General features: G+C 36.7%; 1 protein-coding gene across 3 annotated transcripts in view; it reads right to left on the reverse strand.

Moving 5' to 3' along the window:
• LOC306876402 (neural cell adhesion molecule 2-like) overlaps positions 1 to 24,248 on the reverse strand; it is a 210,176-nt gene that overhangs the window by 45,293 nt on the left and 140,635 nt on the right. For all 3 annotated transcript variants that reach the window (XM_079427528.1, XM_079427527.1, XM_079427529.1), the window contains exons 2-5: positions 18,117 to 18,191; positions 11,677 to 11,883; positions 4,107 to 4,250; positions 3,558 to 3,692 (exon numbers count right to left, since the gene is read on the reverse strand). In XM_079427528.1, coding sequence (XP_079283654.1) covers positions 3,558 to 3,692; positions 4,107 to 4,250; positions 11,677 to 11,883; positions 18,117 to 18,191 — 561 coding nt within the window. The remainder of the gene's footprint in view (positions 1 to 3,557; positions 3,693 to 4,106; positions 4,251 to 11,676; positions 11,884 to 18,116; positions 18,192 to 24,248) is intronic.

Consider the following 24,248-nt stretch of genomic DNA (forward strand, 5'->3'; position numbering starts at 1 on the left):
AAGACATAACACAATTTAATGGAGTGTGAGCCGGGGTAAAAAGATTAGATTAAATGGATGTTTTATTCATGGTCACTTTCAGCCTGACTTGGCAGTATATTAACACATCCCTCTCATCCTCTATTAGAAATCATAAACGCACACACTATTTGCTTTTCCCCCTGCACATTATGGGTCATTCATTAGGTACACCCAAACTGCTGAAAGCCAAGTTCAAATTAATGCCACGATTGTTTTGCCATTTGCCATTTGTCTTCAGTACATCAATGCCATGCATTACTCATGCAAGGGCACTTTAAAGCACAAATAAGTGTGTTTTGTTGATTAAATGACAGCCGAGGAGGTTCTGATGGGGATCATCATCATTACGGCTGGGGTTCAATCTCTCACCAGAGCAGCTCAGCAAGCGTTGTCCACTCTCCAGGGTTAAATAGTTCTAACCTTGGGGGCAGTCCTACAATTGAACTGCTGGTAATGAGGGTGTCTGTGTGAGTGGGCAGCTCAAAGATCACACCCAGGGCACTGCAGACTTGTCGGTTTTTATCTTTCCTCTGAATTTGATCTTACAAATGTACTATTTTTCATACTGTCATCATGCCGTTCCAAACCCGTATGACTATTTTCTTCTGTAAAACAAAAAGGAGAAATTCTGACTCTTTTCCATAAAATCAGAGTAAAAGTAGCATAAATCTGACCCATATGAATTGGAAACCATATCTGGCAACTATATAAATCTTCTGAAGTCAAGCAATAACTTTGTTTGAGAAAGAAATTGAAGTCAAAATTGAACATTGCTCATTCATTTCTAAATGTGCCAAAGAGAGCAAGTCATGATTGATTCATTCATGAATCAAGAATGATTTGCAGATAAATTATTCTTTTAAGTTATTTCCAAAGAATGCACAAAAACAATTCAGACTGATACGGTTCTTGAGTTTAACTCACTGACTATGAAGATGAAGCTCATCGGTGAATAACAACTTCTATTTGTTATTTTCACCCACAATTATATTGTATCACTTCATAAGACTTTGGATAAATGAGATGTGAAAAATGTGAAAAGTATGAACAACTTTTAAAATATTTTTTTGCAATCCTTCTGTCCTTAATGAAAAAACAGTGCATGAAAAAAATGTATTGCATGAAAAAGCAACCAACACAGTCTGCAGGATTACTCTTCTCTTTCTCAGTAGAAAGTCAGTCATTGGGTTGGAACAACATCAGAGTGATTAAATAATTACAGATTTTTAACTTCTCTATGAACTATCCCTGTGGAATTGTGGTAAGAGTCATGGAGGAAACACACACCACACACACACACACGCACACACACACACACACACACACACACACACACACACACACATGCACGCACGCACGCACACACACACGCGCGCGCACACACGCACGCACACGCACGCACACGCACACTGCACAGCACTGGGCTGTCATGCCCCGAAATGGTTCCAACAAGATTATCATTGACTTTCTTGCCAATCGATGCCTATTTTCCAAAGGCAGTAATCTAATTTAACCTATTCCCAGATACACATGCCCAACTGAAACAGCTCTGCTAATGTGAGACACAATTGGGCATTAAGACATCAAATCAGGACAGAAAACCATCTAACACAGACTGAACTGACCTTTATCATCAACAATTACACACTTTCAAAGGCTAGTAATTCAGCTACAAATAAAAAATGACAATAAAGCATTTATTCTGAAGTACAAAAATCTACCGGAGTAAAAACCACTCAGATCTCTTTAATATCTTAACTGTTCCTCTGAGGCAGAGATGCGATTGAATAGCATCTGTTGCTTACGTTTCCCGCTTCTCAATATTTTTTTCATGGGAATAAACAGTTATCTCACTGTCCTTTAGTGTTTCAGATGGGATCTCAACAACATCTCAGGAACATTAATATAACTTCAAACATGTCTGATAAATAGTCAATTACTGGACTTACACTTTTGTTCAAAAGTTTGGGTTCAGTAAGATGTTTTTTTTTTAATTAAAAATACTAATAATTTTATTCAGTAAGGGAGCAATACACTCTTATAAATAAAGGTGCTTAAAAGGTTCTTCACAGCGATGCCACAGAAGAACCATTTTTGGTTCCATAAAGAACCATTCAGTCAAAGGTTCTTTAAAGATCCATCTCTTTCTTACCTTTTTCTAATCTGAAGAACCTTCTTTTGAGAAACAGAAAGGTTCTTCAGATGTTAAAGGTTCTTTATGGAACCATTTAGACAAAAAAGGTTCTTCCATGGCATCGTGAAGCACCTTTCTTTTTAAAAGTGTAGATTGCTTGAAAGTGACAGTAAATAAATTAACATTTATTTATGTGATCTATATGGAATATATTTCAAATAAATGCTGTTCTTTGTTCTTTCACAGTTTCTACAAAAATATTAAGCAACACAACATTGATAATAATAATATAGCAAATTATGAATTCTGAACAATCATGTGACACTGAAGACTGGAGTAATGGCTGCTGAAATTAAGCTTTGCAATCAAAGGAATAAAGTAGATCGTAAAATATTTTCTTTTCTTTCATTTTACAATATTTTACAGTGTTTAACTGTATTTTCTCTCTCCAAGGCTGCATTTGTTTTTGTCTAATAAATGTATTACAGTATAATACACTTCTTTAAATATAAATGTTTTCCCCAAACTATTGTATGCCGTTCAAATGAATTTTACAAGAATGCCCTCATGTATTTATATTTTTACTTCTACTAAATAATTTTAAAAGAAATATTGGCAACAGTATTGACATGTCTATGCAACAATTGAGAATGAATCTAAGCTATGCAACAATTTCCAGTGCTGCTCATTTATGTAAACTAAATAAAACTCCTGCATAAGAAATAATGTCAGTTTTAATTTCATTTCTCTTCATATCTATATTCATATACACACATATCACGTAAGGGCCGGAGAAAACTAAGCTCTCTGCAGCCTAATGCACACATTAAAGCCATAAGATTACAGAGACACTCTTTAGTATGTATGGCCTAGGCATTTCAAAGTCATCTCAAAGTGTCCAGAGTTTTCAATCGACAACATGCATCCAGCAAAAGCGGCTAACTTTGAAAAGATCAAAACGTCTCCTAGAGGACAAAGACATATTAATTTTGTATTCCCTATCTAACACTTATCTGACCAGGGGTTTCAGAACAGCCCCGCAGAGTGGCATTTACTTTATGTCGGCCTCTGATATGTGTTGTCATGTCGGCTGGATTATCGGTCATGCCTCATTGAGCACCATGATTGGATCAGCAAGGAAAATATCAGAAGTAAACTAAACAGACACCCGTTCATGTTCGCTATCATTGCATTAGACAAGGACACGCAGACGGGGTGATGTCACTGTGCCGTTTCTTTCCCATCAGACGGCACAGGGCTAATGTCATTGAGATAACGCGATGCACGTGGGTTTCGTCTGAAAGATAGGGCTGGAACGACTTTATTTTTTAAAGGAACAGTTCACCAAAAAATGGAAATTACAAACATAATGTATTACTACTGGATCCATTCCCAAACTCACCATTAACCACCAGGATGATGTCCCGGAAGTCAATCTCTCCCCTAGCCTCGACTCTGGCCTCGCAGCGATACACTCCTTCATCTGCTTTAGTTACTCTCTGGACTTGCAAATTGTTGTTTTGTAGGAGCTGAAACTCTGGAGAACAAAATATTTGATGGCGTGTTAATGACAGGCAAATGTTGCCATCAAAGGAGCTATATTTATTGCTGGCTGAAATCACATTTACATAAAACACAGATATATTTAATATTTTTGTTTTTTACCAACTTGCTTGTTAACACTTGTCACCACTAAGTTGGGAAAGGAAATAATATTTTCAAATTCTTGCAGTGATCAAGGTCTTAAATCCTTTACAATAATTATACTTTAAGAATTCATTCATTTCTTTTTTTTTGATAATATTTTCTATTTCTCAAATCAGCTCCAGAGCAGCTTGAGCGCTACAATAATTTTCAACAATTAAAGTAACAATATGTATTTATCTCATTTATTTAGCTGCAAAGGTGTGCTTTACAATATAGTTGATAGGTGGTATGGCAGACTACTTACTCTCAGTGTCTTCAATGATCTCCACATTGTTGTAAAACCAGGAGACCACAGGAACGGGGGAGCTGGTGACATCACAGACCACTTCAGCCACGTCACCCTGTCGAAACTCCTGAGGAGACCTTACATCTCTGAACGTCAGCTTCTCTGTGGATCGAGGAGGAGAAAATGTTGTGAAATGCAACACTGAGAAAAATGATTTTGTGGTGAAGTAAATACTACATAAAACAAATGTAATTTCTACATTAAATAATTTAGTTCAGGCAATAATAAAAAAAAAAAAAAGTAAATTCTATAATATTACTCAATTTAAGCTTGCAGAAATTAAAGTTTGAACTTAGAAGTATAATTTACTTAGAATTGTTTGTTATGTTTACAGGGATTCTTTAAGTTATGGTCCCGTTTTTAATTAAATAATTAAAAAGGTAAACATTTTTGCTGTTTTAGAGTTGTATTTACACTATTTTATGGTTATTTTTGTTGTTAGGTTTAGTAACTTACTGCTTTCTGACATCTGGAGTTAATTTTCTATTCAAAAATGACCCATTCATACTCAAACACTATCCTCTGATTGTCACCGCCATTGTGTATGGTGTACCAAGTATTGAGGTCTCTGTGTTGATTTGGGTAATAATTATATTGAGTGGACATATTTGAAAAGGATGACAAGCTGTCTACTTGTTTACGTTCATGTTTGCAAGTGAACCACATGTTTTAATAGCATGTTATTTTCCAGTGCTACTTTAAGTAAATTTAATAGTGACTGAGTGAAATGTAGCAGTGCAGTAAGCAGACCAATAGTTGAAGATCTAAAATAAGTTAAAATGTTATTTTGGTTCAACTCAATTAATTATATTTTTAATATAAATGAGCTTAAATGTCAAGTTAACACAACTTGAAATTAATTAGTAGATTATATCATATTGCATGTTTTAAGTAAAGAATGTTGAGTGAACTCAAATATTTAAGTTCATATAACAAAGATTATCTTTGTTATTTTACTTAAAATAAACAAGTTGGGTTTACTTAAAAAGTATGATGCAAAAATGGTGCATATACATTTTAAGTAAATCGAACACATCAGTTTTACCAGTGTACTAATGTACACATTAGCATTCAAAAGTTTGGGATCAGTAAGACTTTTTAAAAAATAAATTAATACTTGTATTTAGCAAGGATGTATTAAATTGATCAAGTTACAGTAAATACACTTATAATGCAACAAAAGATTTCTATTTCAAATAAATGCTGTTCTTTAGAACTTTCTTTTCAGCAAAGAATCCTGAAAAAAATGCATCGCAGTTTCCACAAAAGCAGCACAACAGTTTTCAACATTGATAATAATAATAAATGTTTCTTGAGCCCCAAGTCTGCATTATTTCACAATAGTACAGTTTTTGAAATGGCATAAAAGCATAAGAGCAAAAAATATTACTAGATACTACACCGTAAAAAAAAAAAAAAAAAAGTTGAGCTAACTTCAAATTTTAAGGCAACCAGCTTCAGCAGATTCTTGAGTTCTCTCAACTTATTTTTGTAGGAGATTCTCAACTTTTTGTTGTATGAACTTAAAACAAGAAATTGAGAAAACTCAAAAATTACTGGAGATTACTGGATTACGTTTTACTAGAAAATACTAATTCAATTTTTTTTCTAAGTTTCAAGTTTAATTCATTGTTACTTGCCATTTTTTGTAATTGTCTGTAAAATTTACAAAAAATGTCTGATCGAAAATGGTTTCTACATCTTTATTTATTTTATTTTTTCTCTGTGAACATACTCTGACACTATGTCATGCTGCTTATGTAGGAGATTTCAGGTGGAGGTGACTTCAAATCTTCCTTGTGACCAGTGTTGGGAAGGTTACTTTGGAAATCTAACAGGTTACAAATTTTTATCTGTTAATCATTTCCAAAGATTTAAACCAGGCAGGGTTATCCTTACAGACTTACAGCAGTACTTAACATTTCTGTAACACAACATTACTAGACTTTCAAAATGCTTCATCACTTGAATCAATATTATAATAATTTAAATTTTAAAGCACAGCCACCACAAAATCAGACTTTAGCACTTCTTTTTACTTTGAGATTGTTCTGAGGTTAAATACAGATTTAATATAACAACAAGAAATAGTTTTTGAAATTAAATCTTTGCATAGCTATAACAGGAAATACTTTGGATTAGTTTTTTCTCAGTAACTATAATAGATTTGTTACATTTATTTTGTAAGTAAATTATGTAACACCATTACATACCATAAAATATCCAAAAATAAAATAAAACAAAACAAACAGATATGCCTGATTAAGTTGCATGCTGCTAAATTGTTCTGGATGGGGCTGTATGTTGGGTGGAAGTTGTACGGATTTAATTTGTAACACTTGAAATCCAAGCCGTATGAAGATGAAAAAAACAAACAAAAAAACATGAGGGCTTTGGAGAACTAGTTCAGACCCCCTCAGTGTGGAAACCAAAGAAAAATCAATGAAAAACAAGGGACATGTCAACATCTACGTCTGCTTGTCATAAATCAGGTGTGCTTTCACATCGTCTCTGATTATTCACAATTCACAGCCACATTCTGTCACACCAAAACCACATTTTGTTTGTGTGGGAAGCTGCTGTAAACATCTGCTACACCGCAGCATAAGAAAATGTGTCTTCAGAGGGCTGAATTAAAGATGCAGCACACCCTCATCAGCACAGCGGCTCTGCGTATTGATCTGTGAGTCATGTCTGTTTACACACGGCTCCCACTGCTCTAAGTACAACTTCTAATGGAACATAGGCAAATGCCAAGCTCGGAACAAAGTCAGCCACAGAGAAGCAAGACTGGGAAATATCTCCTGAAACTTTGCAATATCTACTAATTAAACACACTGAGGATTAAAATATCATTCTCATATATTAAAAAAAGAAAGAAAAGAAAGACAATCTGGTGAACATTTCATGTAGCCTTGTTTTACCTCTTTAAGCCTTTGAAGCCGGGCCCTTTAAAGAGAGAAATTTCCTCACCCTTGCACCTTTTCCTTACTTCTTCACTTTGTCTGTGCTTGGCATCTCTCATTTTCACACTCATTCTTTCTTAATTTTAGTCACATCTTCCCCATTAATTCAAGAGTTTAATAAAGGAATCAATTAAGGCATGTTTCCAAAAGGATTGGTTCACTCAAAGATTCAAATTCTGTCATTATTTTCTCACTCTCATGTTTTAAACTTTTATTTTCCTTAATACATTTATGAAAGATGTGGAAATGTCTGACTGAATTTGTGACCAAATTATTATTATTATTATTTTTAATAAGATCACAATTTTATTTAATTATTCAGTATTTTTGTATTTTTTCCCCAGTACAAACATTATTATATCAAGATGCATTCACTTGAGGAGCAAAATGATGTAAGATATTACATTTTGTTTTCAAAATTAAGTAAGTTTAAGCTAAAAAAAATGTACCTGTCAAAGGTGTAAGAAAAATAAACTTAATTCAAAAGGAAAACAATTTACTGTATATTTAATATAATATTATTTTATTAATATAATATTATTTCTAGAAATGTAATGTAGATATTTTTAGAAAAATAATTAATATAATGTGCCATTTTTGCAGAAAATCTAGTCAAAGCAGTTCTCAGGTATAAAGAGCTCGCTGGAAAATCACTGGATATTAGCATTCACTGAATTTCAGTCTCATATATACTAACTATAATATGGCTTCAAATGTCTTGGAATAGAGTGCACACTTATGGAGCAAATTATGATACTTTTATAGCACTTTTGCATGTTTTTTGCTCCTAATTCATTACATTTGCATAACCAAAACCACCACTTTCCTTAAAATTTCATTTCATTTCTTTTTTTTTTTTTTAAATTTGAAACTTTTTGTTCCACGCATTCATTTGACCACACCACAATACTCCCCCATCCAAGTCACCTTTTTTCTTCTCAATAATGTTGGTTCCCTCTCTGTCTTGTGGCGGCAACTGTCTAGCTGTTCGGGGAATTACATTTAGCTTTACATCAACAGATTTGTCAAACATCTTCAGATGGAACACGTCCATTTCCCCTGCATTGTGAAGCTCTCATTGAAAGCTTTTGGATGTCCTCTATTCACAGGGAAAATCAAAACAGCTATTTCAATGGCAGCATTTCCAATGGTGGAGGGGTTTTTGTGCTAACACACATAATGTCCTTAGCATTGTAATGGATTCCCACATAGTTGTGCCAAGATGTTGTTCCATTGTAATTTGCATCAATATACAGTAGTCTTGAATTGCTTTTATAGCCGGGACATGTAACAGCTTGCTTCCTTGTAATATGCTGAATAAATCTCAATGTAAATGTATGATCATTCGAGGTAAAAGGTTGCATCAAATATAATCTCCAAAGAGAACAAATGAGGACAGATGGAGGGTTACTGCATCGTTTTTTTTTTTTCTTCAGGTGCAATTTTATTTTTCTGATATCTTTGTATTGATTTCAGCCATGTCTGAAATTGGAATGATGTATGTTACCGGAGACAAACAAACTTTAGTGGAAATACATGAGTGTACCTTAGATGACAAGCTATTTCAAGACATTTCAAAACATACCAGTTTAAGAAAACAGGTGAACTGAAATGCGAACATCACTGTCAGAATTGTACTTCCACACATGAAAAGCCAGCTTGTTATTTTCTCTGTTTATTTGTAAAATAGAGCAAAAAAGACAATTATCTAGGTATCTCTGACTGGTCTCTCAGCACAGATGTGAGTCTGGGCTTTGACAGTGATTGGATGTTGAAAGGGACAACATCCCCACCGCTCAGAGACCGCAGGTGTGCCAGGAAGCCTGCTATCCCCTGGGTGGATTCTGTGTGCCGAGTGCCATGAGCAGCAGAGACAAAAGCTGCTTGCTTTTCATGCTGAAGAGCCCCACAGTGTGGAATCACAGGTGATTTAGGATCTACATTCTTAAAATTCTCTAAATGGTTCTGTCTCTAAGCACAATCAATTTATAGTAAACACTAACATGTAACAACAAAGTGAAAAGACTTGTTGTGTTCTAAAAAACAATTATTGATATTCTTTAAAATGAGAGAAATCACTGACATAATTTAGGCTACTTTCATCGACTGCAAAAAAAAGAAAAAAAAAGAAACCATTATAATTTGCAGTGTTAACTTATGAATTAAAAGAAAGACAAGAAATAAATCACATCAAGAACAATTATTTTTTTTCTTGTAATCAAGAAAAAAAATTACAAAATTACAAAATGAATGCTGAATGATGTTTGACAGTGAACACATCTCCACTGCATAAGCACATACAATCGCGGGTGTTTAAAGATTATAATCTTTAGACACCACACACTATGTGATTTTTCTGCCGACTGCAAACAGCAACTGAGCCCAACTGGAACAGACCCGGTCTGATTGGGCATGATCAGCTGCCAGTAATAAATTCCATTCATAATCGTCCTCACAATCGTGTAGTGTGTTCTCGTTATTATTATTAAAAGTAAAGTAAAGTAAAGTCGTGACGTATTGTCAAGTATGGTGACCCATACTCAAAATTGGTGCTCTGCGTTTAACCCATCCAAGTGCACACACACAGCAGTGAGTAGTGAACAAATGCGCACACACACACACACACACACACACACACACACACACACACACACACACACACGGAGCAGTGGGCAGCCATGCTGCGGCGCCCGGGGAGCAGTTGGGGGTTCGGTGCCTTGCTCAAGGGCACCTCAGTCGTGGTATTGAGGGTGGAGAGAGCGCTGTACATTCACTCCCCCCACCTACAATCCCTGCCGGCCGGGGACTCGAACCCGCAACCTTTCGATTACGAGTCCGACTCTCTAACCATTAGGCCACGACTTCCCCCAAATTATTATTAAATTATTATTATTATTATTATAGTTGTTGTTGTATTAAATTTAGTCCATTATGCTACATTAAGCATTTAGCTGTATGGGAGTGAAAGTTTGCATATTGTGTTCATGGCCGTCTGCTTGCCTTGTAGTACATTTAATAATAACTATACATCGAATTTTATCTTTTAATTGCACTTAGTGTATCTTAACACATTAAGCCATATTTTATGGTTTTCTGCGGGAATAAAACGCTTAACGAGAAACTTTGCGCATTGCGTTCATATTCTGCTGTTCTGTAACCACGGATTTGCGGGTCTTGTCTTTTTCTCCTATGATAACTTGCAGGACCCTGTTCGTTATTGTACTAAATTAGTTTTAATCGTTTAAGCACCACAGCGTCTTGTCTCCATTGGCAACACACACGATTCTTGTCGAATGCAAGTGACGTCGCCGGTAGCGGAGAGTGCAAGTGGCGATTGCAAGTGACAAGTGCAAGTGTAAAATGTTGAGCGATTCAAACAAAAAATAATCAATAAATAGAACAAAAGAAAAAAGACTGCAAGTGACGTCACTCGTGGAAGCACAAGTGTCTGAGAGTGCAAGTCTGAGGCTGTATCTGAAATCGCCCCCTATACCCTCAGATAGTGCACTATTTGAGGGGACAGCCATTTTAAGTGGTGTTCGAAAGGATAGTGGATGTTCTCGAGTGCACTCATTCAATCCCACAATGCACCGCAAAATCGAGTGTAATTGTAATTGTAAATTGACTACTAGGGTTTATATATAATTTCTGTGACAGAGTTCAAGATAAATCCTTCAATATTACTACTGGAGCTGCCTGTATCAAATGATTATTAAACAGCAAGCAAACTATGCAAAAGCGGCAGTCCTTCCGGTGCACTGTGTGTCCGAATTCACTCACTCGTTTTCATTCACTCCTTCAAGTGAACTGTATGAGTGGACTAATGTAGGGAATAGTGAATGAGGGTATAGGGGGCGATTTCGGATACAGCCTGAGTCTACAGCCAGACACTTCTCACCGGTTTACACTGAGAGGATTCACACCCCTTTGTTTGTAGTGTGGTCCTACAAAATATTCGTTTGAAGGGCAATATGGCCCTTAAATGTTGATTTAATTTAGTTAATAGAAGTTAATTGTTAAATAAAATTTATTTGTGAAATTATCTTTACAACATTTGCACACACAAGTGCCTCAAACTTTTCACAGTAGCTACTGTAGCTTTGTATGTAGTTTTCTTGAAGCGTCTTGGAGATGTTATACACAAATACTCAAAAATGGTTTTCTCCTGCTTGTTCATAGATAATTCAGATGATGCAACACAGTTCTTGATCTTGATTTTATTGCATTCAATTAGTTTTATTATTTTTGCACTTTACTTAATCCTAGTTATATTTTCGTTTTTAAAAGAGTCTAAACAAGGAAAGGCTCTGTAGAAAAAGCTTAATGTAATTCTGTGATTTAAATGTATATAAAATATTTTATGACTAAAAATAGATGAATTCATTAAAAGTCATTTTGTAAAAGTTCATTATGGGACATAATAATATTTTTGATATTTTATCCAAAGGCCCGTGTTAATTTCTGATCTCTTTTCATATGCATTTACACAAATTAAGTTATAAGGACCATGATGACAAAAAAAGGTGTTTGAGCAGATTTATTTGTTAGCGTTTGATACTCACGGTAGATTTCCAGCACCACGGTGGCCTCCTGTGTATGTCCCTGTGCGTCGTTGGCCTGGCACCGGTAGATGCCAGCATCTTCTATTTTGGCATTGTAGAGGGTGAGTCTGGAACGAACACCTTCATTGTGCAAGGCCACCCGCTGAGACGGGACCATCCGCTCCCCCTGCGGGTTATACCAGTCCAGACTCACAGGCTCCCCAATCACTAAACACACACAAAGAAAAAAATGTGGAGAACAACTTGACATAGTGTTATTATTTTTTTAGAAAGTATGTTCTAATCTAAAAGGAAACAAATGCTTTTATGGCCACGTTTCACTGCCATTCCATTTGGTGCTGCTAGTGGTGCAGAACTTCCCCTTTAAGGATATATCTTAGGCCTCTGGTAGCGGCATACACTCTCTCTTTGTCTCACAAACACACACACACTGCGATAAACAAAACCCGTCATGTGCTTTGCCCTGCAGAGAGTGGCTGGCCGAACCCACACTTGGTACCAAGGTGCTTGGCGCTGTAAATCCTGCTCTGCTGGAAGGTCATAAAAAGCATCAGCATGGTGCAGCACTTCTCTGCTCAAAGCATCAATCAACTGCACAACGGGGGCCTTCGGCTGCACTACGGGAGAGCGTGAAACTGCGGCTCTGGGCAGACGGGCAGGCCCGAGGATGCAGCCGGCCCCATGACGCAGCTCTGCCAAGGGAGAAACACTGAGAGCGGGCAGGGGGTTATCAGTGAAGGAGCAGAGCCTGATCCGAAGGACGTGAGGGGTTCAAGGAGAGGACGAGATGGCATAATCTCAGCCCGCTCGGCAGACGCTGGACCATGGAGGAGTTGCTGAAGGGGATAGGATGAGACGTTAGGGGTTGAAGGGCTCAGGGACAAAGCTTAGTGCACTTCACTGCTCACAAAAACAAACTTCACTGGATCTGCTGTTTCATATTCATTTGTCTTCACTTGTGAATGAAGTTTAGCTAAAGCTGCAGTCCGTAAGTTTTGCCTCTTTGTCGCAGTCTATGTTTGAAAACCTGGAATTGCAGTTACTTGCGAAATTATCTTGCTTGCGTGGGGTTGTACTCTGGCACAGCTCCAGCGTGGAGGAATCTAATGTTTTGAGGTGAATGTGTGGCTGTCAGTCACCGCACCGGTGTGGATATTTTCTGTACTTCGCAATCACAGATTAGTCTACATCTTGGAACATATAAGAATCTTCAGATATTGTCATCTGAACTAGCTGAGGAAAAAAGCATTACCAGAAATCGCGCTACCAATGGTGATTAAATCTAAAGATCGGTTAGCTCATTTTACAGCAAACCGTGCAAATTATTATTATTGTTATTCTTTATTCTCAAATGAACAACATCAGCATTGCGTGACTATGAGTATAGTGTGTATTAGCATGTAGATTTCAATTTCTGTACAGTTTAATCTAATTGTCATGCCATTCGAATTTCATAATAAGAAATTCTTTTAACCCAAAAAGCAAACTATGCTCCCTTCGAACTGGTTTTCTTTAAAATACAATTCTTGTGTAAACTCAGGCTATCTGTAATCAGAAGCACATTTAAAACGGGAATATAATTTAATTTCATTCACATGTGTTCCATAAACACATAATACTTTCTGGATTACAAACCACCATCAAAATGATACGTTTAATTATTCTAGCTGCTGTGAGAAAAGGCTATCACCTGCAAAATCCTCACATGCAATAGCCTAGTAGCCGGAAAAACGTCTTATGTTTACTGACGTGACGTAATGATGCAGTGCCATGCTCGAATTTCCTGTGAAAACCTAGCTGTACCACTCAAATTAGAAAACATTATTATAAGCAAACTGTTGTGAATCGAGCTAAAGTAAGGTGATAGTTTTGAACACTGGATGATTATGTACTTGCTCAAATATTGATTTCAGATCATTTTTAACCAAAAAAAGTTACGGACTGCAGCTTTAAGTTTGAGGAAGTGGTATGACATAGTGGTTAACGATCTGGGCTAACAGCCAAAAGATTGTAGGTTCAAGCTTTGCAAGGGGAGAGGGATCAATGAGCTATCAACACTGTGCCCTTGAGCGAGACCCTGCTTGTCCCAGTAATAAGAGTACTGTCAGTCACAGTTAGTGCTGCATGAAATTGTAAAAAAAATTACTTTGTTATATTTTGTTTTTTCTGCAACAATTTTCACTAGATGACTTGAAAAGCTATACTAATAATTATAGAATAATTAAGGTTATTTTGTTAGGGAGTGCATCTGAAAAAAGAAGACTTTTTACACTTTTGGAAAAAAAATATTCTAAAATGACTGCAGTGGTTTTATTACATCTGAATGAATAAATGAATAAAAAAAGAAAAAAGAAAAAAATACTTTTTGCACTTTTGGAAAGAATAAATCATTTTAGACTGATTAGGATGATTTTGTACAGAAGCCAATCTGCATTGAAAATAAAAATGAATTTTAAAAATTACTTATTGGATTTTTGGAAAGAATTAATAATTTTAGACTGATTAGGATGATTTCGTTGGTAACTGGAAAAAAGCTGAAAATGACTTTTTACTTTAATGCTTTAAAAAAAAAAAAACAACAACAACAACAAAAAATATGATTGTTATTATGATTATTACAATAATACAAATATAAAGAAAGTAAGAGATGTTTGGAATAATACTGTATTAGTACTGTAAAATAATAAAAAAAAAACAGGTAAAAAAAAAAAAACAACTATCATGAGCTACACGTGCAAATGAACAAAGTGCTGCATTTACTCTGAAATAGCAAGGTATATATTTAATAAAATCACAGTTTGCACAGTTTGACTAATGCTTTAAGCCATTTCTCAATATCAGTTTTATTTCGATAAGCCATGCAGCACTGTCATTATAGATAAAATAATCTGAAATAATGACCACTTACTAGCAAAGACGTGACTATATACTGTGACCCGGTTATATTTCGTAGTTCAGTTTACACTGAACATAGCTCTTTGCTCAAAATAGGCTGGCATTATATATAATAGGCTGGATTAAAGTGTAGGACAAGTCTTTTACAGTTATCCACCATTATGTGCTGTATTCACTCTTCTGGAGCAAACATGTAGCACCCAAATGAATCTGTCCTACTGAAGCCTAAAATAGAACTTCATAATTACATAAAACCAATACAGTTTCTCTTGCACTCCCCTGCATATCCCAAAGCTATTTTTGAAGGTGAGCATGCTAGTTTGCCCCAGCTAGTTGACCCGAAGGTCTGCGAAGCATGTGTGCACCTTCCATGTCACCAGATACATTCCAGGTGTGATAATCACCCGCAATCTGGCAGGCATCCAGCAGGGGTCAGCATGCATCACCCTGTTTAAAGCAAGCTGTCAGGTGGAGCCTGGAGCTCACACAGCAGAGCCCTGCAACCTGACTACAGCAGCTCAGCCATGTGGAAAAGAAAAACAACACCCAGTTTCACCATAAAACCTGCCCAACATAATCTACACCTGTGCACATGGATATCCATACATGTTTCCTCCAGCACACTATCCAAGCCATGTTTTACCAAATAAAAAGAACTGCACTTTTAGAGTTCATCCCACTCATTGATGTGAGCATAAGTATTGGGACAATTGAACATAAGGCAGACATAAAAGATTAAAAGCTATTATTTATTTGCAGATCCCTTGCGTACAATCACAGCAGTCTGTGACCCATAGACATCAACAGACTTTTGGTCTCATCCTTTGAAGTACTTTTCCCAGCCTTTAATGCAGCCAATTCCAATTGTTGTTTGTTTTGGGGAGTTTCTGCCTTTACTCTCCTCTTCAGCTGGTGAAATTCACGTTCAATCGGATTTGAATCTGGAGATTGACTTGGGCAATCTAAGACTTTCCATTTCTTTGCCCTTATAAATTCCTTGATTGAACTGGCAGGGTGTTTTGGGTCATTGTCCTGATAAAATATGAAGCACTTCCCAATGAATCTGGTGGCATTTTCTTGAATATTGGTAGGCAAGATGGTTTTGTTCCCTTCCAAATTCATTCTGCTACTGTCATCATACATTAAGTCATCAGTAAAGTTGAGCGGTCCTGTTCCAGAGACAGCCATGCATGCCCATGCCATGACACCACCTCCACCATGCTTTACAGATGAGGCTGTATGCTTAGGATAATTTGCAGTTCCCTTTTTTTCTCCACATTTTTCACTGCTTTCCCATTACTTAGATAAAGGTTCATCTTTGTCTCATCGGCCCATAAACACAGTTCCAAAACTCTTCTGGCTCACCTTTGTGCTCTTTTGCAAACTCTAATCTTGCCTTTCTATTTTTGGTGCTGGTCAGAGGTTTGCATCTTGCTGTGTAGCATCTGTAATTCTGTGTCAAAGTCTCCTGAGGACAGAAGATTGTCAGAGCATCACCCCAGCTTTCTGGAAGCTGTTGGTGATTTTACAGTCTTTTAGGGTTCATTTTCACAGCTTTTATTATTTGTCTGTCATCAACTACTGTTGTTTTCTCAGCCGATCTGGTAGTTGTTGGTTGCTGGTGTCGCTGGTGGTTTCCAAACTCTTGATTTCTCCATGCCCTTTGTTTTTGCTATACCTCTAATTGACTTCCTCTTTTCTTTTAGCATCCAAATTGCTTGCTTTTCTCTCAAAGTCAGCTCCCTCATCTTCATCCTGGTTTGTGTGCGTTATCATCGAATGCAAGATTCAGAATACAGAAGTAATGGATATAACTGATATGACACATTCCTTGCTTTTAATAACTGAAGAATGAATGCAACAGGACACAGCTGATCACTTAGAAAGACCTGTGAGGCAACTGTTCCAATACTTATGCTCACATCTGAACTTCTTAGCTGGTAAAACACCTATAAGTTGAATTACCTAATAATAAAATGTGACATTATGTAGTTTTGTCTCATATTCATCTTTTAATCATATTTGTAAATGTCTTGACTCCACAGCCAACAGAGCAATTTTGTCTTTACCGTTCCAATACTTTTGGATGGCACTGTATATACATTATTTATATATATATATACAGTGCCATTTTATTTTGATTACAAATAAAATAAAATACAATAAAAACAGAAATGAATGAATGAATGATGCATTTATATAGCGCCTTATTGTGTATTGCTGTACAACCAAAGCACTTTATAATCGGGGGGGGGGGGGGGGGGGGGGGGGGGGGGGGGGGGTCTCTCCTCAACTACCACCAGAAATATTGTGAAATATATGACCCTGGACCAAAAAACCAGTCATAAGGGTCAACTTTTTGAAATTGAGATTTATACATCATCTGAAAGCTGTCATCTATGGTTTGTTATGACAGGACAATATTTGGCCGAGATACAACTATTTGAAAATCTGGAATCTGAGGGTGCACAAACATCTAAATATTAAGAAAATGGCCTTTAAAGTTGTCCAAATGAAGCAATGCATATTACAAATCAAAAATGAAGTTTTGATTTGAAAATGAAGGGATTTTACAAAATATCTTCATTTGACATGATCTTTACTTAATATCCTAATGATTTTTGGCATTAAAGAAAAATAAGTTATCTATCCATCCATCCATGCTTGAGTTGTTTTGATGTACTAAAAGCAGTCGAATATGTCAAAGGTGCAAGATAAGTGTGAGACAAGAAATGCTATTTTATAGACCCAACATCATAGCTTCTAAGATGATGGTTTGCATCTAGTGGACATAGTTGGATACCTTAAATTGACACATATGTTGAATATGCATTATGATTGGTTGAGATAGAAGCATCCTGATTTGATTAGGATATAAATACTGAGTTAAGACATTTTTTCTTTGACGTACTCTGCACCCAGCATGAATGACTGTATGACTGTAGACCATTTTCTTGCAAAAAATAAATCTTCAAAAGACTTTTGTCTCATACCTTCATTGAAAAGGAAAATTGCCACAACACTATTACAAACTGTCAATATAATAAAATAATTAATGTGATTATTCTGACCAGTTCTTTAATTTCAGACCAGTCTGTAGAAAGCAGAATGAGACAACAAAAATATCAGATGTAATAACTGTGATAAACACAACATAATTGATAGCAGAGGTTAGCATGGTGATGTTGGCAGCTCTTAAAAATACATTTGGTAAAATTCCCTCAAAATAACCCATTACAGCCCCCTGCAGGTCCCTAGACTCCAGTTTGAAAATCCCTGATCTATTTTTTTTGTAAAACAATCAACATGAAAACAGCTGTCAGTCCAAGACAAAATATTCAAACATACTATACACATGCAATCCCACACTTTTCCCTGGTCATGAAGAAAGCCTTAGTCTTAGAATTCAATACTGTTTACAATGGGGGAAGTTATTTAAGCTGACCTAAATGAATGACTACTCAAGTCAGCACTACGTAAATTGTGTGCATTCATGCATCTATCTCATCAGAAACGTGACGAGGTGGTGCTGTCAAAAAACTGACCTGTGCATGTGAAAAACTTGGACTCTCCGACGCTCAGCTCCACCTTTTTTAGCGAGATTGACACCTGGAGGACACCTGGAAAACAAAGAAAAAGAGACAGAGAAAGATGAGAGAGAGGTAGCAATCAGGAATTCAGCACACGAACCGCAGGTACACCAAGAGTGCCTCACATGTTCCTGCCACAGAAATCACACCAAACCACAGGCAGCACAAAAAACTGTCTTTGCAAGCAGGAGAGATGAGAGGGTACAGGGAGACTTCTATAAGCCCCCTCCCAATCACTTCAATCATGCTAGCCAGCCTGGAACATCCAGCACCTACAAAAAAAGTGAGGAAAAGAAAAGGACACAAGACAGACAAAGCTTTGATCTGTCTTTCCTTTTTTTATATATATACGTGGACTGTTCTTGCATTGCATTTCAATCTCAGGGAGGAACCCACTAAGAATGAACTGCACCTACTTGTTGCATCATTTATTTGTATGCATTGTCCGTGTTATTTTAGCGTGCATTCGACTAATTTGAATACATGAACTCTAGCAGAATGTCCAAGCTCATCTTTTCCACTCAATGAAAGTGAATGGTTACCACCAGTGGTGTGCAGAAATGGCAATAACCGCATAATAATCTCTATCTTCTACAATAAAATAATATGTGAATTTGCATAGAACAAGATGTGGGTCAAAACTAAATGAAGTAACTTTATTCCATTTTTATTGTCTATAGCAAATATGGCTTGGATAATTCATAACCTAATTTGTAAAGTTATTTTATTTGTATTTTTTTACAATCTTTACATACATTTTTGACACATATATAATTTAAACACACATACACAAATTGGTTTTTATGACATTCTATAGACATAACGGTTTTGAATAAGTTAATACTTCATTGATACTGGCTTCAGAGACTCGCCGTTGCACTGCAGTTTTAAATATGTGGATTTTTACTTGTACTTTTTCTATTATTTGGTCAAAATTTGTATTCGTTCTGAAGTTATTATTAATCTCTTTCTGAATAAGTCATTCAACATTTGTCTTCCCTATAGTGACCTCGGGTGTCACACATCCACTTTTATTGTACTGTACTATAAGCAGCCTGAGCATGCTGAATAAGTCCTATTGTGTTGTGTGCATTAAAGAAATATGTTCATGCGAGTTTGGAACGACATGAGGTTGAGTTATTGGGGTGATTTGTTCCTTTAAAACTGCTCAGTACCAGATGAAATCACCATGTTCTTCTACCCACAGAGGCAATCATACGCAGAGGACAGTGGGAGGTCCAGGCTTCCTTGTTAAAAGTGGTCTGTGAATTTGTGGCTCAGGTAGAGGTGAGGGCAGCGGCTCGCATATGAATGAGAAAACGAATGCATGCCGGAGCTGGAGCATGAATGTGCCAGAAAGCATACAAACTCCATGAGCCTGAGGTCTTTCTCTTTACCCAAGAATGACCAACTCGAGTTCTTTTTATGATTTTCGCACATCGGCATGCAAGAGTCAAGAGCAAACTGGACACACGTACACACTCACGAATGCACAAAGAAACACACACTGATGGAGCTCATGGGGGAAGCACTGGCATCTGGCGTAATGATTAATTACAGCACAGTGGGGCTGGAGCTAGTCATCTGGATGGAGACAAGTCTGAGGGTATGTGAGCTGCTGCCCGTAGCAACCAGAATATAATTACTCCCCAAGACTACTTTAAAAAAAAAAAAGCCTTCTCATTACATTTTTTTTTTTCACTTATCGCACTGTTCAAACAATATTACATATTTGATGTCACGGGCTAATGAACGAAATGACACTCAATATAGTGTAGCACTGATTTGAAGATTTTATTACACTGTACAGTTTGAGTCGAATACTTTACTTTACCACCTGTAATCAAAGCTCCTATATCTCACATTCATAAAACATTAGTGAGGGAGGATGTTTCTTAAGCAGACTCGCACTCCTGGAACACATTTCCATGTGTTTGATTTCTCCTAAAGCAAAATTCACCTCCAGAAATTTTTGTCAAAGAAAATGTGTCACAGTGTGTCAAAGAAAATGCATAATTCATGAACATAAACATCGATATTGTAAATTTAGCAGACACATGTGTAACAGATAGACAAGTATACAAATGAGCCCCTAAAAAAAACAAACCAGCCAATAAATGGCAGAGGTAGATTATTTATATTTTCTTTTATTTTTGATTGAAGTTTTGAAGAAACATTTAATATATATACTGTATGCATACACTATATTATATATTATATATATTATTGTAAAAAATAAGTTCAGGATTATTTATTTATCAGGATCTTGATTAAAAAAATAAAACGTATTAATTTATTTTGGCAACTTAATTCAGCAAGTGCAAAAGAATTGATCAAAGGAATTTTGCTACTATAGCAACACTGTTATTTTAAATTAATGCTGTTTTGAGTAAATTTAAGTAAATGTTGGCATAACAAGAATAAATAAGTAAATAAATATAGATAAATATAGAATAAAAAAGAATAAATATAAATTAAAAAGAAAAGTTATTTAATCTGTAATAAAATTACAGCATTACTGTCACGGTGCACACACAAGGAGGATACAGGAACACGCAGACGAGGAGTAAACTCAAATAACAGTCTTTAATAAATCCAAACAAGGCAAGGCATGGTAGACACTGACAGGAACACTGGGGAGTAACGAGCAGACCAGACGACATGAAACTGAACAGGCAGGAACTTAAATACACAGGTTAATGACTAAAACACAGCTGAACAGAATAAACTAATAATCACATTAAACAAGGACAGGAAACAGACCAAATAAGGACACAAGAGGCGGGAACACATGACACACACAACAGAGAACTGACAATGACAGTATATATATATATATAATTTTTAACAATTGACACTAACAAATATATTCTCTCTCTGGTCATTCTGACATACTCTCACCTGCATGTTTTATCTCATGCTGAGATCTCCTAGTTTCAGTTCTGATAGTATGTGAGGTTATCTTTGACAACTTCCCTCGCAGCCAGAACTGGAACTAAATGTAATTAAAGCAATTAATTATTTCACACTCACACGAGAGTCGGGTCTCTGATTAAACCTAACTGCCTGTCAGCCAAATAATCTAATTAAACTGATATGAATCATCAGTCATTGGAGCAAAAATAGAGACCACCAGTTTTTTCACCAATTTACGAGTTGAGATAATGAAAAGAGAAACAAAAAGACACTATTGACAAATCAGACCACAAATAGAGAAGATCCAAACTTGTTTGGCATTAAGCATATCTATTCCAAGCTGTGGAACACAACAAGTGTGATGTGATGGTAGAGCGCAACTCTGTGAAACGGAAAACGGAAGAGCGCGGGAGTTGTAGAGATGAGGTGCCAAAGCAATTAGATGTGCAAATGGAGAGAGCCAGCCACAAATGTGCAGCCTGTGCCAAAATAAATAAGTAATGCCCCAAAATTTCAATATCTGCCAAAAAACAAAAATAAAAAATTAGTGAGACGCAGCATCAACAAACTTCTGTAATGATAACTAAAAGCCAGAATGCAAAGCGCATGGGTCCACCTAATAATATTTGTTCACGCGGGACCCCAGACCAATAAAAACAGTCTGAATTCAATGGATGCCTGAGGTGCATACATAACTCTCTGCTTTACTGTAATTCTGTGGTGTGTTTGTCATTCCGAACAAAACGCCTGTGTAGAAAAATGAGTTAGCACTAATTAAGCAGGCTGCAGTGCAGAGCCCCAAGGCTGAGCGGCTACACATCAGTCATTTAACAGTCCAGCGCTATTCTTCCTCACTGCTACTGCGACCATCAGATCTTTAGAATGAAATGGTCCAACTGAATCACAAGTAAGACTGACTGCACGTGATGCTGTTTAGCTAATGTACCGCAAGACAGACCCACACCCCTCTCAGTGATTATCATGAAAATGGTGGGGAGCTCACAAAATAATAATAATAATAATAATAATAAATTAATTTTATTTTATAATTAAAATAAAATATGAAAAAATATATAAAAATAACATATTTTTATATTTAAAGTAAGCTGGCAAAACATGGCTAATTTTGAACAGCTCTAAATAAAGAAAGGTGCTTTTTGACCCAAGAATTATGTAGTTTTGACAACTACCAGCAGGGGTAAAAATAAAGTACATTCACACTTGAAGAGTGCTTGAAAAAAAAGAAGTTACTTATGTGACACACACATACACACACACACACATTTGTTTTTGTGAAAAGTTGGTACATCCCATAGGCGTAATGGTTTTTATACTGTACAAACTGCTATTGCCCTACACCTAAACTTAGCCCTCACAGGAGACAGTGGATTTCAACTTTCCCCCCAAAAAACTCACTCTGTATGATTTATAAGTATTTTGAAAAGTGGGTACATGGGTCAATGTCCTGAAAAGTCACCGTCACCTTGTAATACCTGTGTCATACCTGTGTCATTATACAAATGTATGTCCTTATTTGTCACAAAAACACACACACACACACACACACACACACACACACACAAACAAACAACAAAAATAAAACCATACATTTACTTGTAAACTGACAGCAACACTGACTCACATGTGCAATCTTATTTTCACACCGTGTAGATAGAAATATATGTGGTTTGACATGTTGTCTTTCTTCAATGCAGGCCTCCCAATTTAAGGGGTTCCTCTTTAACCTCTCCTTCCACAGTCTGGACCTGTCCACCTTGCCTGAATGAACCGCTGGATGGTGTTGGGTATTTGCACAGCTCTTTCTCCCCTGAGATAAGACTGGATTCTACCTCAGAGCTAAATTAAGTGCTAGAGAGAGGATGGCTACATTGCTCCCTCTCTCCCCCCGTCTCTTTCTGTGCATTCCCGAAATGTCAGAGTAAATGACTACTGAGAGATCTCTTTCTGTCCCCTCTGCCTGCTTACATCTCTCTCAGAGGAAATAGAAATGACCAAGGTGTAAGATACTGATAACAGAAACACTATGCGCTACACATGGAAGCAAAGTTAGTGGTTTACAGAGACTAGATGTAGTTAGAACCTTTGGGATCAGTTCAAATCAAATCCTTCAGTGCAAACCGAACCCAAAAAATCACCTGGGGACGAGCGTTTTCCCAAAAGCGCTATCAAATTTGTTTCAAACCAGCTCTGAAAGTCGCCAAAATAGATTCGAGCTGCAAAGGAAAGGGTCAAGCTTTTGTGAAACTCTCATAAATAGAGGCAAAAGAGAATTGAACTTCTCTTCGAGGAACCTACTGGGGTTTGTAGGTTAAGATTTCATTGTGCAGAAATTGAATCAGACTCGCCGTCTAGTCCACGAGAATTTATTATCATGGCGGAATTGACTTGACACTGGCTGACCTGCTTAAATAAGGAAGATGAGAATGAGTTGAATTCAACTCTTCAGGCTGACAATGCAGTCAGCGCGCTTGCCGTACGGAGAGGGACAAGTCTTATCTGCAAGCCTTAACTTAGTGGCTGTGCTTGAATGCAGGACAGACACTCATACTGAAGCCAATCAAGTTCTGAATGCATGTAAAATCCTTCTCTTATGCGGAATGACCTGAACCCACGAAGAAGATGCTAACCATCCACAATGCAGATAGCTGTGACCAAATGTGCTTATTCAGACTAGATGACCTACCATTAACTTTAAATCCATGATTTTTTCTTTTTTTAAACTCGTCACAATTTTTTTTGCCACGCATCCTTTTACAAATGTTCTGCATTTAATGTGTTTACGATCCTGAGAGATTGCAGAAAGATGTCAGGCTATATTTACTTTCCTTCTGTATTGAATTCAGATTCAAATTAGATTATATGTGAAATACAGAGAGAGACATGTTGGAAATGTTAATTGTTTTCTTTCTACCCGCTGTCTGGGTCCTGCTGTGTTAATTAAATGCAGACATCACTTCTTTATGTGTCACGAGAGTTGCCTTTCTTCTTCGTGTGACATTAATCTGACAGAAGGGCAAACATGAGCAGAGCAAAGGGAGAAAACAAAATAACTCAGAATGATTTAAAGAGACCATTCAAAGCCAGTCCCAAAGGATCCCTTCAGACTGGACTGAAGCCTTTTATCAAGGTCCCAGTTAACTGGAGCCTGAC

This window comes from Barbus barbus (assembly GCF_936440315.1).
Source record: "Barbus barbus genome assembly, chromosome: 10".
NCBI lineage: Eukaryota > Metazoa > Chordata > Actinopteri > Cypriniformes > Cyprinidae > Barbus > Barbus barbus.